This window comes from Asterias amurensis, chromosome 11 (genome assembly GCF_032118995.1).
Source record: "Asterias amurensis chromosome 11, ASM3211899v1".
Lineage (NCBI taxonomy): Eukaryota > Metazoa > Echinodermata > Asteroidea > Forcipulatida > Asteriidae > Asterias > Asterias amurensis.
In genome coordinates, this window is record NC_092658.1 from 11,792,746 (window position 1) to 11,811,455 (window position 18,710).

Sequence of the window (18,710 nt, forward strand, 5' to 3'; positions counted from 1 at the left end):
AGAAAGACTTGGGGCAGAACTTTTTTTACGCCTTGGTGTAACCTTTAATTCTCTGTTTACTTGGAATTATCATGTAAAGGATGTTTACTTCTTCAATACTCGTATTAAAAACAATTTACTCTCACTCTCTTTGTGCTTTAATTGTTATGTTTAAATTGATGTACATGTACCGGTACATTTGTTTATTTATAGTTCATTTTCCCATTTCCTTTGAACCTTTAATTGTTACATTGGCCCCTTGCACGCATGTCACACGCGTCACACTGATGCCGTGCTTACCGCTCACCATGTTGGTGGGCAAGTTAGGTTTACGTGTATAAACGCTGCGTCGCCTAAAATGTGCACTTTACTGCATAACGCACAGCATACATATAAAAACGCACAGTGAAATGGCCCACCAGTATGGCGCATTCAAGATTTTTCTGATGATGATGTCAGGTGAAATGGGTCAATATATGACTTGTTTTACAACCAGATGTGGAGAGGCAGGTCTAAGGACCACAGTACTTAATTTGCTTTTATTCCTCCTAGCCCATCTGCAAGTATTTTTGTACAGTCTTGTATTGTTGAATTGGGTGAATAAATAATAATAATAATAATAATAATAATAATAGCTGAATAGCCAATGTTTATATCCACCCTGACTCTCCATTGCGTAGCATTCACAGACATTTACCTTCATGTACACGTGTATTGTGAAATGCTTTGTTTCACTCGTACAATGAGCCAGAACAGGTTCTGGAAATGTGCCTTGTCAGTTATTACTAAGGGAATACTATAGTGGTTCTTAAACGGCCATTTAAAACGAGTCACAACTCTTTCATTCCCCTTTATAAATGCCCTTTCCTTAAAAAGGGGAAAAAAGTTACAATATAGACAATCTATGACAATCTGCATTTGAAGTTTGTACATTTTCAAAAAAACTTTATTTATGGGAAAACCAAGGGACGGGAACAAGTTTCTTTATCATCCAACTTGCATAGTGAATTGGTCTCGGTGCGGCCTGTCCGCTTCCAGAACAATGGTATTCATGAGTTGAAAATGTATTATTCTTGGGACAGCACAGCTGGTCAGTGACCAAGCCGCTGATATTCATAACCTGAAATACGTCTTGTTTATTCATGAGACTTATTTTTATACCAACAATTGCGTAGAGCATGGATAGCTCATTAAATTTCGTCGCGCTTCAACACACATGGCTGTTCTTCTGCGGACTGTCCGAGGTCCGTAGCAACGTACTGTTTGCCGTCCAGTCCACAACTGCAGAGGAACGCTTTGGGAGTTTGGACAAGGGGCCTAAAGGCACTGGAGACGTTTGGTAATTTTCAAAGACCAGTAGTCTCGCTTGGTGTATCCAAACAAATAACACATCTGTGAAAATTTGGGCTCAATTGGTCATTGAAGTTGCAAGAAAATAAAGAAAGTAAAAACACCCTAGTTGCACAGATGTGTGTGCTTTCAGGTGCCTCAAAAAAAGGCTTTAGGCCTGAAGTCTTTTAATATTTGAATGAGAAAAAAATGTTTCTCAAAATGTTTTATACTATCAACAGCTCACCATTGCTCGTTACCAAGTAAGTTTTTGTGCTAACACTTTTTTGAGTAATTACCAATAGTGTCCAGTGCTTTCAACACACATCAGTGTATGGGTAAAACCAAGAAATATTTGTAATCCACGAAGCAAATTTAACATCTAAAATAATACTAACTGTTTAAAACCAGCCATCTCTGTGACTAGTTGGTCCAACGTGTCAACCTTGACCCCATCCCCATCAAACAGTGCAAGGAAGCTAGCCTGTGTACCGGTGGTTCCCTTGACCCCCCGGAAGCGAAGGTCGCTTCTGGCCCTCGTCAGGTTACGCAAGTCCATTAGGAGGTCTGAGATCCATAAGCAGGCACGCTTACCAACCGTGGTTAGCTGGGCTGGTCTATGGGGGAAAAAAAGAGAAAAGACAATAAATCAATCAATTCACAAGCCTCAAAGTGTGATTTGTTGAAATTTTATTGTATTTTATGCAAGTTCACCCAAAACAAGGCTAAAAGCCACTTTTGGTATTTGGCGACAAGAAGAAAAATTATGGAGTAGGCTATAGGTCAGACTCACTGGTGGCACTAGAACCATGAAACGATATGTAAAAAAGTCAGAAGCTGGCTACCAGCCTCGCTACCATGGGCAGCGCGCCGTATCAATACCTCTCGTCACTTACCCCTGGGAGGGATGTACTAAGAAACAATGCTGATTGGCTCAGGAAATTGGTTTTGCATTAGAATTAGTGCATGCGCGCGTAGTTTTAAGATATTTGTATGTTGATCACGCCTGCGGTTTTTATTACACAAACACGTTTTTTAAAAACAAAAACATTCTTTAAGACGTAAGACATGCGTGCGCTCAAAGAAAGTATTGAATAATGAATATGTACGCTCATTAATGGCTCATTTAGATGTGCTAGCATACAGCACATTTAAATTTGCCAATTCCAGGGGTTATGATCGAGCAAGGCATGCTGGAAAAAAATGGCGCGGTGAGATCGATCACCCCTGGGAACGAGGTTGGCTGGCTACAGACCTACGGTGGGAAAGAGGTTGAACGTTGATCCCAACACTTCACCAATAACTACATGTAACCATACTATGTCAGGTGTGATGTCAGATGTTGAGGCTTTTTGTAGACTGACAAGTAATACAAAAGCACTAAGCACATGTTTTTAATCTCTTATTACTTACTGATAATGTGTGAATCCTAAGGTTGGTGTGTTCTTTTGGGTATCAGCGAACTTGCCAAGGCGTTGGATGCACCGAGCCAGACGAGGGAGGATGATGTCCAAGGCATCTCGTATAACAATCAGATCCTGTAAATAAGAACAAGTTACACATGTATAGCTTTAAAGGCACTGTACACTATTGGTAATTACTAAAAAATAATTGTTAGCATAAAAACTTACTCTGTAACGAGCAACGGAGAGCTGTTGGTAGCATAAAACATTGTGAGAAACGGCTCCCTCTGAAGCAACGCAGTTTTCAAGAAAGAAGTAATTTTCCAATAATTTTTAATTTGATTTCGAGACCTCAGAATTAGATTTTAAGGTCTCAAAATCAAGCATCTGAAATCACACAACTTCGTGTGACAGGGGTGGATTTTTCAAAATTTTGACGACCAATTGAGTTCAAATTTTCACAGGTTTGTTATTTTGTGCAATGATGCGATCCACCAAGTGAGGAGACTGGTCTTTGGCAATTACCAAAGGTGTCCAGTGTCTTTAAGTATCGCCATGGAGTGCTTTCTGACAGATACTGTGCTTTACAAATGTCTATTATTATCATTAATCAGAGCATACTTTATTTACTGACCATCAGTAAAGTTTTTTTTCCACAACAACCTCAACTCACTGAAAGAGATTCGTCATGCACAAGGTGCAATGTTTAAGCCAGGACTTAAAAGGGTGTCGACACTTGCTTGTAACTTGAAAACTGGGTCAAAATTTAAAGTACGGTGTCCAAAAGACACCCAGGCACCCCTCTGGCTTACACTATGACAAAGTGTTACCACAACTTTACAAGAACACAGTACAACATTGTCCAAAAGCAATACAAAGGAAATCCTGTTGTCCAGTATTTTATCACAGATACATACACACTTCACTTAGGGTCCCTCTACAAATCCTGCCAAACACAACAGAATGTAGCAAAGTTGAAATAAGAACCATACCAATGACAAAGTGCAACAAAATGCAACAAGGGATTTTGTTGCATTGTGTTCATGTAGGCATGTTGTTTGTGTCAGGACTGAGCAAGGGTTTTTACCCTGCAAAGTTATGTAGTGGTGACTTTGCTAATAAGAATACATGTTTGTATGTGGGACCAAGAAATTCCATCAAGGTATGAATAGTTGACTGCCAAATACAACAAAATGCAACACCAATATGAAGTCACTTGACTTCTTCTAAATGCAACAAATTCAGTCAAATAATAACATCTGAGTTGATTGCAGAATGCAAACAACTATCGCGCACGTGTTTTGCGGGAATAGTGTCCGCCGGGCACTAGTCTTTGAAAATAGTGCCTGGTTACAGCGCCCTTTCCTGACTTTTACAGACTTTTACTTGACTCTTGAGCAATTACAAAATGTCCATTTTCAAAATGTCTGTTCTTATTCCCTTATTTAAGACCAAGGGGTGTTATAAAGTACATATTGACTGGCATAATTCGGCAACGTGTATTACCCACCGGGCCTGTGAGTGTGACCAGAAGAGGGAAATAGGTCCCTCAAAGTCCCTTGGGTGAATAGACGTACACTAGTTACCTCATTGCCAGTCAATATGTGTATATTGGTGCATATTGGTGCATTTAGCATTATTAAAGTTTTAAAGAACTTAGTGTTCATGTAGGTATTTTTTCTTACAGTATTGTCTCCAACATAACATGACGTAGCACCAAGGTGAATAATAGAGGCAGCCTTAGGACAGCAGCTGGCAAACGTGTAGACGTGTGCCATGACATCATGGCGCCGCTTTTTCTCTTCGATGGCAGCCAAGTCAAAGTCAATGTTGGTCAAATTAGATTCCATTTCCACAAGTTGATCATCATCAATCTTTAGGCCAATTGTCTAAATAAAAACAAAAATAAGGTTTACATTATTCTAATATCGAAAATCTTTTAGCACACATGTACTCAAGGCGCTTTGTATATATTATTATACATTTTCTACAGAAAGATAGGATATTGAAGTTATGAACTTTGACACCCAATTATGTAGCACCTGTTAGTGTTAAGGGTTAACAAGGTGCTACTGCCCATTCAGCAGCCAAACCCAGGAACTTTTCTCTTTTTTGACAAGTGCACTGGGTTCTTTTACCTGCAGGACCAACGGCTTTTCGCCCCATCTGAAGGACGAAACAATTGTTCAGTGCCTTGCTTAAGGATACAAGTGTCACGACTGGGACTCGAACCCACACTCTGATCAAAAACACAAGAGTTTGAATTTGGTGCTTTTAACCACTCTGCCACAACACTTCAACATTCTGACATGTATAATTCTTTTTTTTAAAATGACTCTGCCTGGGTCCGAGAAGCATGAGGCCATTGATATGAGACTGTTGTGTTATGTTATGTCCCAACTTTTGAAACGTCCAAGCTATAACTTAAGTGAGGATCCCATGTTGGGAACACTGGACTCAAAACAGCCAAAGCATGGACATGGGGAAGCTTAAAAAGGACACATTTTCTTTATAAACTAAAGAAATATAAAATAAGCTTGAACAAATTTATTTTACTGATTTCGTTACAACTGTGCAAAAGTGAACTCTGAAAACAAATTGTGTTTCTATTCAAAAAATAAACACACTTCCTCATGCTAAGTGCTAAGTAAGTGGGCATATAATATAGAGCCAAGAAGTACATGCAGAGGGGGTCCAGCGCACTGGCACTTTACTTGACAAAAAGTAAATTAAAACCATGTATTGTTACCACATGTTTTGTATTGTAAACGAACATAACAATACATGTCAACATGGTCGACTTTTTAGTAATACTAATAATAATAGTCTACAAAAAAAAAATTAAATCATTATTTATTAACTTTTAAGACAGAGTAAGACCATGGAGGAATAATTTATTCCTCCATGGTAAGACATTATTAAATTAGAAATATGATTAAAAACACAAAATTAAAAAAAACTGAACAAAGTCAAAATTACTCTTTCTAGAATCTAGTCATTTGTAAACAGAATGACTTAATTGACTAATTAACCACACATCCACCAGGAGTATCTCCACATCGTTAAAATGTGCAGTAAATTGTACATCAACAAGAAGAGGTACATGTGACAGTAGTTACGATGGTATACACATAATACAACAATACAATAAACAACTGCTTTACTGTACCAACCTGCTGTGCTTTTGCTAACCAAAACCAAAGTCGACGCCAGGTCGAAAATTTCTTCATTTCGCTGAAATTAAAGGCCATTTCCGGCGAAGCATATCTAACCACCAGAGGGGAACGATACTTCTTGAACTCATCTTTACATGGAAACTCCTTCTTCTTTGAAACGTCAATTCCTTCTAACATATTTGCCGCCATTCTGTGTTGAATAAAAATTGTGTCTGGGTGAATTTTGCTTCTAAAAATGCACGTGTGGTTATATACGACATACACCCTGACTAACTGCCATACATTGCTAACGTCGCCAGCCGTCAAAAAGTACCAGACTACGCTGAAGGCTCGTGTAAATCAACCTCGTCCTCGTGGTTTAATTTCAGACATGTATAACATCCTCGTACTGCTCGCCACACCCTGATGACGAGGTTTCGTGTAAATGATTCTGTATAAGGCTGTCGTCTGCTAGTATTTCGGTGATGTTTTTAGGTTCAAAGACTAACAATTAGATTACAGAAAACATTTAGAAACAAACTGTGTTGAGACATTTACAAGAGGTAGCCGCACAGATAAACTCGGAAGTTGTGACCAAAAGACGCCGTGTGGCAGAAGTTTCTGCCCCCCACGAAACTCGTCTGATAACGCCCTCTTTTGCCTCAATTTCCCCAGTGCATGTTTTTTGATAGTACGCATTAAACAAAAAAGGCAATTTAAGATTGACGTTGAAGATGATCGTTTCAATTCTAATTTTGTCACGCAGCTGGTTGTTCCAGTGGCTGAGTTGCTGGTTTCCCATTTCCTGTGTGTCTTTTAATTCCACAAATTGTTGTTAAAGGCAGTGGACACTATTGGTAATTACTCAAATAAATTAATAGCATAAAACCTTCCTTGGTGAGGAGAATGGAGAGAGGTTGATTGTATAAAACATTGTGAGAAACGGCTCCCCCTGAAGTGCCATAGTTTTCGAGAAAGAAGTAATTTTCCATGAATTTGATTTCAAGACCTCAGATTTAGAACTTCAGGTCTCGAAATCAACCATCTAAACGCACACAACTTCGTGTGACAAGGGTGTTTTTTCTTTCATTATTATCTCACAAGTTCAAAGACCGATTGAGCTCAATTTTTCACAGGTTTGTTATTTTATGCATAAAAATATGTTGAGGTACACCAACTGTGAAGGCTAGTCTTTGACAATTACCAATAGTGTCCACTGCCTTTAACATTGTATGTAATATATACATGTATCCTCCTGGGAAACCAATTATGATGCGATATATCAACCGATGCCCTAATTATCTTCATTTGTTTACATTAAGTATGCAAACATAAATTAAAACTTGATGAACATTGAAATTTTCACACCACACACCGATCTTCAATGACTTGAACTGGCCCCATTTGTTTTGAGTTTTTTCTGTTTTCAAGGTAAACGAGAAAGAATGGTTTCCCGGTAAGAAATATCTGCAGTGACTGCAAGTGTTCTGTCAGACTCTGTGTATGACTCTATAGCCAGCAGTTGTCTTCATTTTATTCACAATATTTGTTATGACATTTTAAAAATTACCATGGTAATTTGAATAATAAAAAAGTGTGAATAGTTATTGGCTTTCAAATCTTAATTTTATAAAAAAAAAAAAAAAAAAAAATCCCCTTAATATTTATAATAAAGCGTACAAATAAAAAGTGACAATTGAATCACCAAGCTGATGTTTAAATTTTAACATTTATAATAATATTGATACGAGGGTTAGAAAAAAAATCTTTAAAAATATTAGAAAATAATATAAGGCACATGGCTTCTTTAAGCCTCAGAATGTTCAGTCACATGATTTGATCATCATGAATTGTGAATTGAAATTGTGTTTGATGAAACTTTTTCGGTGTGCAATTTTTTTTATATGGCCTCAACATTATGACATATTTTTGTACCTTAGAAATGCCTAAAATATCAATTTGTTTGCATTTACAAGTGCAAATAACCAGTGGAGCCTTACGTGTTTCTAAATTTTGGTCAAGGGAGAGGAGACTCTTTGCTTGGCAAATAAAACCAAAATTTGTGGATCTAGGGACTATTTACATCGCGCACAGAGAGGCAGAAGATTTGCCACGATTTTAGGGACACCTTGAAAACAGGACCTCCTAAGATACATATATTTTGACGGCGTAATTTTATTGTTAGCCAAATTCCATTATTCTGTGACTAATTGTATTATAAAAGTCAATGGATTGATTTGAAAGCATGTTTTGTTTGTTTGGTGTACCCAATAGAAACATACCTTTTCGCAAATATCCATTGCCCCAGCGCAAGCTGTGGATGGAATGAGGGGCATAGGCCTACGTCTAGCTAGGGATCAAACTTGGTCGCTAGCTAGACCAGCATAAACCTCTATCAACGCCTACACACAGCGCATGTACCAAGTATCGAAACGGTCTTGAGAAAGAACGAAGAGGCCACTACCTTGTGGTGAAAAAGGCTTCTTGTAACACTATTTTTTCTCCAACCCGTCCGCCAACCCCAGCAGAATGTGTCTATGGTCTACACCAACCCCAGCAGAGTGTGTCTATGGTCTACACAGACTAAACATTGTCTTGCTAGTCCCATCTAATACATAACCCGCTTCACAAGCTTCATTGGTTTAAAATGTTAGAAGACTACATGCTGTTGGAGTACAATCGGATTGGGGTGAGGGCATTATACGTAGTTTGTCATGAGGCGAATGAAGGTAACAAAAGTCCTATTAATTTAATATTATTACTATTGTTTTATAATGTTATTAATTGTAATTACCCGTATACACCGATGTGTGTTAGCACTGCTCAGTACTTTCCCGAGTTCTGTAAAAAGAAATTGGTGTACATCGGATCGGTGTATGCAATGTTACTCATTTATGTAGTACCCGTGTACACCGATGTGTTTTAGCACTAATTTTAGGATGTCGACTTCCCGAGATAAATTATCACAGCAAGACGACATCCTACTTTTGGGATGTCGACATCCCGAGATAAATTATCACGAGAGACGACATTCTTCTTTTAGAATGTCGACTTCCCGAGATAAATTATCACAGGAAGATGACATCCTACGTTTAGGATGTCGACATACCGAGATATATTATCTGTAACAAAGAGATCATCTTTGTTTATAATTTAATTTTTCCGTCTTGCAAAACAGTAAGATAACTCATTGTGTTCTATATAACTAACTTCAAAGCGTATTTGTTATTGTTGCATTGCGAAAACATCATGTAATGAAGATGATCGAGCATACTAATCGAAACGTCAAGTTGTTAAACCTTGCTATGTTTATTTTTTCGCAAAGATAACAAATCAATGTCAACCTAATATTTGTGTCACGACAAATTCATCAGAACCCCCTCCCTACCCACAATAAATAAATACAAATAAAAATAAATATTCCCACGCCCAAATCCCATAAATTATCACCGATTTTGTTCTACCTTCCTTTTAAAACCTCAGCACGTGCTGACACATTGCTTCGACTTATTGTCATTGTCTCATTAAAGCCATTGGACACTTTCGGTAAACAAGATTGTCCAAAGGCCAACACTTCGTGTATCACAACTTATGTATAAAATAACAAACCTGAGAAAATTTACGCTCAATCGGTCATCGGAGTCAGGAGAAAATAACGGGAAAACCCACCCTTGTTTCCGCAGGTTTCGCCGTGTCATGACATGTGTTTTAAACAAATCCGTAATTCTCGATATCGAGAATTGATAATTGTTTTAATGTTTTCTCAAAAAGTACAGCATTTCATGGAATAATATTTCAAGAGAAGTCTTTCACCGTTACCTTCTGTAAACCCTGTAAGTTATTTGTAAATATGGGAATTTTTTTTTTTCAGTTCCGAAAGTGACCAATGGCTTTAATAACCATTAGTATACACAGCTCATTATGCCATGGTGTCCTAAGCTGGACCATACCACGCATTGTAGAGGGGTGTAAATCAACAGGGACAACCATTAATTTGTGACAGAACCATTAATTTGTAACAGAAGCGGCAAGACAAAACTCGGTAAAACTGTTGAGTAATTACCAACAGTTTCCAGTGCCTAACACAGCACAACGTCTCCCTTGAAAGCACACTTTACATCTCATAGTGAACTCTTGGTTATGTTTCAGGAACGCAAATAATAATATCTTGAGACACCCGCTCGTTGCGCAGGCTGGAGGGCAACTTTCAAAACCTGCATATCAAAATAGCTGATATACTTTGTACATCATGTGTTTCTCAATATTATTGTTAAACCCTAAATGGTGAAATGACATGTATTTTACGAGGCCGTGGCATGTGATTTCCTCAAGGGATAATATGTGCTATTTTGACTGTGTCTGACCTACCACCTCTGTGTTCCTGTTTACCAAAGGGAGCGTTATACGCCAGGCTCATAGATTGCTACAACAATTTATATCCATATGTTAACCTCAATGAACTTGACAAATCTACGAGTTTCCTCATCCCTGTTACCGTGTTTTAAACATACTGCCAAGTCTCTTTATAAAGGCACTGCCGTCGATTTCACAAAGAGTTAGGACTCGTCTTATCTCGAGTACGAGTAAAGCTGCCGCTAGGCCAAGAAAAAAGCTGCCGCTAGGCCAAGAAAAAAGCTGCCGCTAGGCCAAGAAAAAAGCTGCCGCTAGGCCAAGAAAAAAGCACTCGTCCTAACTTAGGATTAATTTTAAGGTCTGCATGCTACAGTGCAGGGTTGGGACTCGTCCTAAGTCATAAGATTAGTCTTAAGTTAGGAAGAGTTTTGTGAAATCGACGGCTGGACTGTAAAAGCTTGGCTGTAAAACCCAAGCTGCACTTTGTATTACTGTTTGTAACTGTAAGGGATGCACGCATGGTTCATGTGTTCCATAAACCTGATTAAGTATGCACTTTAATACCCATTACAGGTCACGTGACCTTGTGTAGCGCAATCGGTCTGTTAGTTTAGTTATGACAATGTGTTAAATCCCGGTAACTGGGAAAACCTTGATTTTTAAAGGAACATTACAAAATTGGTAAGAAAAAACTCATACATAAAATTTACACGGTCTAATGATGTTGATAGTAGAAAACATCCCTTGATTTTTTTTGTCTGAAATGTTATATAATTTGATGAGAAATGAATACAACTAATTTCCCGTATCGAGTTTATCGCTCAGATGAGCGTTTTATTATTTTATTATTATTATTTTTTAATCGATGTCAGGTTAAAAATTTGTATTCACGGTCGGCCATTTGGGGAGTCAAATTTTTGACTCCCATAAATGGCCGACCTTGTTAGTTCGCAAAGTAAAAGGAAAAAAACGTGTGCCTTCAAGTTAAAAGACAAACAGAAATTGGGAAAGCAGAAATGTATGCTTTGCTAGCAAATATTCAAAATTTGATACACAATCAATTTGAAAAGACTAGTATGCCTCCCTCTTGAAAACAAATTAATTCCATTTTCTGACAATTAAACGAAGCTTTTTTTTCCTTCAAATTTGATTAGGCTTTAATTAATGAAAGTAAATTCTTTTTTTGACCATTTTCATTTTTGTTTAACCCATATACACCGATGTGTGTAAGCACTGTGTAGTCAGTACTTTCCCGAGTGAAAATAAAACTATCATCGGCATATCACTCTGGTGGGATTCGAACCCACGACACTTGCAATTCTAGCGCAGCGTCATACCAACTATACCACCTTATTTGACCAGTGATGCTTTAACAGGTGAAATTTAATTATTTGCTGAAATTGGCCGGGAAAACCTGTATTATGTTCCCCGTATCCATAAATAACAGTACTGATTGCTAACATCCATTAAAAAAAAAAAAAATGGAACCAGACTATTCTTCCAAGCCTCGGTTTGGTTTGACATGATTTTGGATTCGACAAAAGAACCTAAGAACCCTATAATAGTGCGCGGCAGCGATGAGGGGTTTTATGTTTCTTGAACACCCGATCACATTAGCTTTTATAACATGAGGTTGGCAACATGACTGTGTCATGCTGAGTCTGTGAATGACAAGTGGATGGGCTCGATGTGTTGTGACCGAGCATTGACTCCTATCACAGCAGTAAAGCATCATTTTGGGGCAAATACACATTAAATGGTTGAGATAACTGTTTACAAAAAAATGAAATCGACCTTTTTATAATGTGCAGGTGTTCAAGGGTGTCCACCTATAAGATGATGTCACTAACGGGAAATTAACATGGGCTGTAGAAGGATGATTCAACAGAGGGCGCTATCTGAAAAAGTTTGAACACAGCTCGCCATAATAGGAACCCTGCAGCCGAGTTCACGAAACGCTATGTTTAATCCTATCTCGAGTTAGGACGAGTAACCCGTCCTTACTCTCGAGTTAGGACGAGTAACCCGTCCTAACTTAGGATGGGTTCAATGCGTGAACGTCACCGGTCCTTAAGATTAATCCTAAGTTAGGAAGAGTTTGGTGGAATCGAATCAGACCAGGTACATACTACATGCACGGGAACATCAGTGTGACCACATGAAGTATTTATGGGTTCCTATGGCCAGAGGTTAAAAGAAGGCACCTCATTTGCCCATTCTGCGAGTCGCGCGTACGTAGCCGAACGTTTCCATTGTCTCATCAACTTTTACCCTCTTACAAAATGGCGGCATAATTACAATGCATATATTGCGACCCAACATGGAAGAACAAACCTGTGAATGTTGAATCTCAATCGGTCATCAGAGTCACTTGAAATAGTGGCAAACGAGAGAGAAGGATATACAATATATGTTAGCGGTTCTTACAAATAATAATGGGTTTTGACTCGATGAATTTTTCCACGAATGTGGAACAATTGGAACGCTTGGTGGCAGCAGACTCACCAGGTGAAATCCATTATTCACATAAATGTGCGCATGCATGTTCACAACTACACAAGCAACAACTAAAATTGACCCGATAAGTCTGCTGCCACTTAGCGAATTCCAAAGTCTCCCATTCCGTTGAAAACATTTAATAATAAAAAAAACTACAACGTTTCAAGTCAAAATACGGGGGAGTTATCAATTACAGTCATGTATAAATCTGTGAACATCACTCCAATCTTACCAGCGTTTTTCAAACCCTTTAATTTTGATTTCTTTAATTTTTAAAGTGGAAGTTGAAGGCTATGATCGCCTGTGTAGTCACTGCAACCAGCTACACAATATTTGTTTTTAACTTCTCGTCAGACTGTCGAGGTAAGCGTAAATCCAGAGCCACATTTTAAAGTAACTGGACACAGTTGGTAATTTATTGTCAGACAAGTATTCTCACTTGGTGTATCTCAAGATATGCATAAAATAACAAATCTGTGAACATTTTGGCTCAATCATCGAATTTGCAAGAGAATAATTACAGAAAAACACGATTGTTGCATTACTTTGTGTGCTTTCAGACACATAAAAGTCTTCGCCTGAACCTTTTTCTGTATTTGAGTGAGAAATTACCTCTTTCTCAAAAACTACGTTACTTCAGAGGGAGCCGTTTCTTTTTTCCATATGAAGGGAGTTCTTAGAACGGCCCAAAATTAAAGAAGAAGAAGAAGACGAAGAAAAAGAACAATAACTAGAACCAACTGTTATTATCACATGACGTTAACTAAGTGTCCGGGAACGCATTAGCAAAACGTTTCATGTTGTAACTTATCTTGAATTTATAAAATCGTGCTAAGTAAACTTCTTGAAAATCATGTAAACACCTAAAAAAAAAATCAAGTATGTATATTTTTTCATAACAAGTCTTTTTTTCGAACAGATCTGGGCTGTGAAGAAAGAACCAACTCGCGTACAAACAGCAAGAAAGCGAGCCTACTCATCCACAAACAAGTCAAAGTGCCGACAGATATTGATCTACAGTCGAGCAATGTATCGATCGACAAAAGCCGACACGCTGCCGAGGCTGCTGCACCGATGTTTATCGACATCGATCAGAGCGTGCCCGACATTGACGCCCTCTACGGGCAGCTTGTGGTGGTGACGGCTTTCTCTTTGAACCACATGAAGGAAGCGATGGGAATGATCGCTACGGCGCAGAAGATCATGCCGCAGGTCAAGATCATTGTCTATGACATCGGACTGCTCGAAGAAGAGGCAATCAAAAAGGTAAAGCAATTCAGGCACACCTTTAATAATAATAATGATAATAATAATAATAATAATAATAATAATAATAATAATAATAATAATAATAATAATAATAATAATAATAATAATAATAATAATAATAATAATAATAATAATAATAATAATAATAATAATAATAATAATAATAATAATAATAATAATAATAATAATAACAGGATTTGTATAGCGCCGTTACATCTAGATCATTGCGCTCAGCAACAAGAGGCAATGAACAACCAATACATTAAAGAGCAATTGGTGAGTTTCTTAATTGTTTTCAATGATGAACAGTCAAAGGTTATTCCATCACGATGATCTATGTAGCTTATAACCATGAATGGCTTTTGTAGCCTTGTTTAGAGCGAATCTGCGGAAACAACAAAATATACACCCAAAAACTCCGATGGATTCACCCGAAAATGGGTCAAACTAACGCAGAATCCAAATTAAGATCCCATCCAGATCCGGATCATTCCTAGACTTGAATCAAGTCCCATTCTCGTGCGTCCCTAATCATATCAAGCCAACTATAAACACAAGCCGTATAGCAGTGCGCCCTCACCGTCAAAACGCAGCGATTGATGTATTGGTGCGTCACAGGTTGGGGGATGCCTGGCGCACTAAACAATTCTGCCGCTAGGCGATGGGACAGAAATACAGGACTTTCACGGGATTAGGATTTGAGTCAAGTCTAGTACCCTGACTCGGGAGTGTATACCATGAAAGTCATGTGACGGTAAATGTTTCTCGAATTTAACCCATTTTATGCATAAAGCTACAATATAGTAATTTTATTCGTGTCCTTTTTTTTTTTTACATGTTAAGGTTTCGACACTGTGCAATGTTGAACTGCGGACATTTAACTTCAAGAAGTACCCACGCTACGTGTCATCGCTCCTAAAATACGCCTGGAAAGTTATCATAATCAAGGTAGGTCACTTGAATCTTATTCATCAATTTTAAAATATCAATGACAAGACATGCCATCCGAATTAAAGAGTTATATACAAATTAACATACTCAGATTGAGATCTCAACAATGACATCTTCGTTTATCTACCTCTTGCTCCCTTTTTGTTGTGCCAAGAACTCGCTAATCAACCTTTGCAGAGATATCATTATCTGTATGTATGACCCCAAAATGTGGAATAAGCTTCCTACACAGATCAGAAATGCCAGCTCACTCACCTCATTCAAGACGCTCAAGCTCACCAGTTCCAGATGACAAACCGTTCAACTATGCCTCAGCGCTTCAGAACAAACTTTTGATTTTGGCGCTCTACAAAATGACCTTTGATTGATTGATTGGTTGATTGATTGATTGAAGTTTACACTTCCCCTTGCAATGCTGTAAAGTTGTACAACGTCACACGCGTTTTGCTGACTAGAGTATAGTAGTTGGTGAAAATAGTCCAAGTCTGTTTCATTGTCACACTATGATAACACACATTTTGGTGTGCGAGTCTAAGAACATTACACAAACGGGCAGCCTTTATGAAAAAAAGACGACAGAGTAATTTCAACAAAAGTCACCAATAAATTAGCTGTGCTACTCAAATTAGTTGTGTATGTGCTTGTATTGTTTGGTGTGGTTATATTTAAGGCCGCCCATACAAAATGGTGGTCACTAATTGTAAACAAAAGGTCTACGCAAAGTAAACAGGTCATATTATTAATTTCCCCCAGACGTGAGTCCCCTATAAGGTAAATATGGGCTGTTGCTTCAAAAGAGGGCGCTATCAGACAACAATATTGAGTCACCGTAATTAAGGGGGACAAAATTCTCCTGGGAGCAGGAATCTCATGTCGCACGGGAACTAAAAAGTGTGCATTTCAAATAACTTTTGAGCAATGACGATCTGCATGCAATCGCCGCAGATAAAGAAAGCAACTTTATTACATGATTGATGTCCAATAACTTTTTCCTTCTTTGGGACAGGAAACCTTGAACGAGTTTGGCGCCATCTTTTGGGCAGACGCCTCCGTAAGATTCACCAAGTCTTTGAAGTCACTGCTCCCGTACGCCGTGGAGCACCATGGGTATCTATCTCGCATCCACAGCTACAGAGCCCTCAACGTCAAGCCAATCACCCATAACTACTATTTCACCAACGACCGGATGTTCAAGTCATTCGGAATAGACAAGAAAGAGTATTCTCAGTCACCCTACGCCCCACACCCGGCCGCAAACCGACAACTTATAATAAACAGTACAACAGTCCAGCTAAAGTATATGCGTCCAATGTACACGTGCGCGTTAAACAAGACTTGTATATCTCCAAAGGGCGCACGATACGGGATTCACCGATTCGACGCATCTGCACTGATGCTAGTAATACACAAATTCTTCCCGAACGAGTTCAACAGGGAAAATGACCACGTAAAGGACTTTGATGACACTATGTTTGTCGACCGAGTGTCAGCATACCGCTTTAATGCTACATACTTTCCGGCAACAAAACACCCGAGTCACTGAGAACAAACTAGCTAACTCGGCACGAAACAGACTAGACACACCTCGTCATCTCGGCACAAAACACCTATTAGTGACTGGAGAACAGACTAGGCACCTCGTCATCTCACACAAGAAATATCCGATTGATTGAAAACCGACAAAAGTCGTCTCGGCACCAAACATCGTACAGTGATTAGAGAACAGATTAGTCATCTCGTCATCTCGGCACAAAACACCCGAGTGGCCATCCATGTTTTATTTTTACCTAAAGGAACACCTTGCCTAGGATCGGACGAGTTGGTCTGTAAAAAGGGATTGTAACCGTTTGTTATAAAATGCATTAGAAAGATGTTTTGCAAGTAGCATACAATGATTCACACAATTTGCCTCGAAATTGCGGCCGGCCATTTTTTTATGGCAGTTAAAAATTTGACTCCCATAAATGGCCGACCGTGTTAGTCAACGAGGTTAAAGGAAAACCTTGCAATTTTGAGGCATGTTTGTGTGAATCATTGTATTCTACTTTTACAACATCTTTCTACCCATATGCTTTTTTTAACAAATGGTTACAAACGCTTTTCAAAGACCAACTCGTCCGATCCTAAGCAAAGTGTTCCTTTGAAGAAAGCTTTTAACACAGTGAGTATTAGTTAAATAAATTGTATTACTATGGTGTAAGGGTTGCTTATTTTTTTTTTTTTTAGTTGTGGTTGGAGTAGAATCTATTCTCGGAAAATTAACTGTGGAGTATACAAGGGTCATTCCTTGGACGTTTGGTATTCTTGATTGATATGAATGATTTGCCCCTTTGCTGCACGTTGCCTAAATGTGCTGTACTGATGATACCTATCCTTCCTACCTAAATTTGGTTGAGTGTTGTAATCCTTTATAACCACAGATGTTAAAGGCAGTAGACACTATATTGGTAATTACTCAAAATAATGATTAGCATAAAACCTTACTTGGTAACGAGTAATGGAGAGCTGTTGAAATTATAACAGATTTTGAGAAAAGGCTCCCTCTGGCGAAATCAAGCATCTAAAAGCACACAACTTCGTGTGATAAGGGTGTTTTTTTCTTTCATTATTATCTCGCAACTTCGACGACCAATATTGAGTTCAAATTTTCACAGGTTTGTTATTTACAGCATATGTTGAGATACACCAAGTGAGAAGACTGTTCTTTGACAATTACCAATAGTGTCCAGAGTCTTTAATACAGATTTATTGACTATTCGGCCCAACAGGTATCTTTCATCCAGATAAAATTTTTTTTTTCCTATAACTTGAAGTTAGTTTGAGAAAATAGTATTCTCAGAAAGGTTTCTTGTACTAAAGTGACAAAAACAAGCTTTGTAAGGAAAAAGTTTGATCAGTATGTGATGAGATTTCCAATCCCGAAATAAAGTTTTTTAAAAAAGCTTAGGATTAAAGAAAGAAACAATCATTGTGTTATTTTTGCTGTTTGCACTATACCTTTCACCGTACCTTAATTTCAATAATCAATATTGTTATTGTTATAAACTAAAACCTATTAATTTACATTATAAAGGGTCCAGGCTCTGTACAAGCCTAGGCTTTTTCCTGGTGCCCTCCTCTTATCACTCGTTGTTCTTATTTCTTGTACGTTTCATGATTATTTATTGTGATATTTGGAAATAATAAAACAAACAAACAAACAAAGCTAGTTGATTTCTAATACAATGGTTATTCCGTATACGGTGTTTTGGTTTGGGTATCAGGTTTCTCTTTGTTTATTTGAATGACTTCTTATTACACTATACAAGAAATGTATAAGGAATGCCTGTCATGCTAATTACTTTTTGAACTATTAAGTTTGGTGATATAACTTGGGTAAGTTTGGTGATACACTTTGGTAAATGTGGTGATGTACTTTTTGGTAAGTTTGGTGATGTAATTACGTTTTTGGCTTTGGGTGGCATGTTCATAGATTAATATCCTTCTTTTTATTTGAAAGATTTGTTACACTATAACAATTTTGTTAAGAGGAATGCCCGTCATTATAAATACAATGCGCATGTAAAAAGTTTAGAATTCTTAAGTTTGGTGAAGATGTACAAATTGTTACTCATTATTACGATTACTTTCATGAATTACTTCTTAAGAATTTAAGCCATCAGTCTTTTTACTCAATAAAACAGGACTTTTCCTATTATTATTCGATGCAAAGTATTTGTAATTATTGTATAGTATGCCTACATTTGGACTGGACATTGCATCACCTAATTAT

General features: G+C 37.9%; 1 protein-coding gene and 1 pseudogene across 1 annotated transcript in view; one reads left to right on the plus strand and one right to left on the minus strand.

The window, feature by feature from the left end:
• Positions 1–8,678, minus strand: part of LOC139944681 (adenylosuccinate lyase-like) — a 28,416-nt gene extending 19,738 nt beyond the window's left edge. The window contains exons 1-5 of the mRNA XM_071941756.1: positions 8,661–8,678; positions 5,885–6,077; positions 4,397–4,600; positions 2,722–2,846; positions 1,707–1,925 (exon numbers count right to left, since the gene is read on the minus strand). Of these exons, the coding sequence (XP_071797857.1) occupies positions 1,707–1,925; positions 2,722–2,846; positions 4,397–4,600; positions 5,885–6,076 (740 nt within the window). The 5' untranslated portion in view covers position 6,077; positions 8,661–8,678. The remainder of the gene's footprint in view (positions 1–1,706; positions 1,926–2,721; positions 2,847–4,396; positions 4,601–5,884; positions 6,078–8,660) is intronic.
• LOC139944683 (uncharacterized) lies at positions 8,230–18,592 on the plus strand (annotated as a pseudogene).
• Positions 18,593–18,710: the final 118 nt, after the last annotated feature.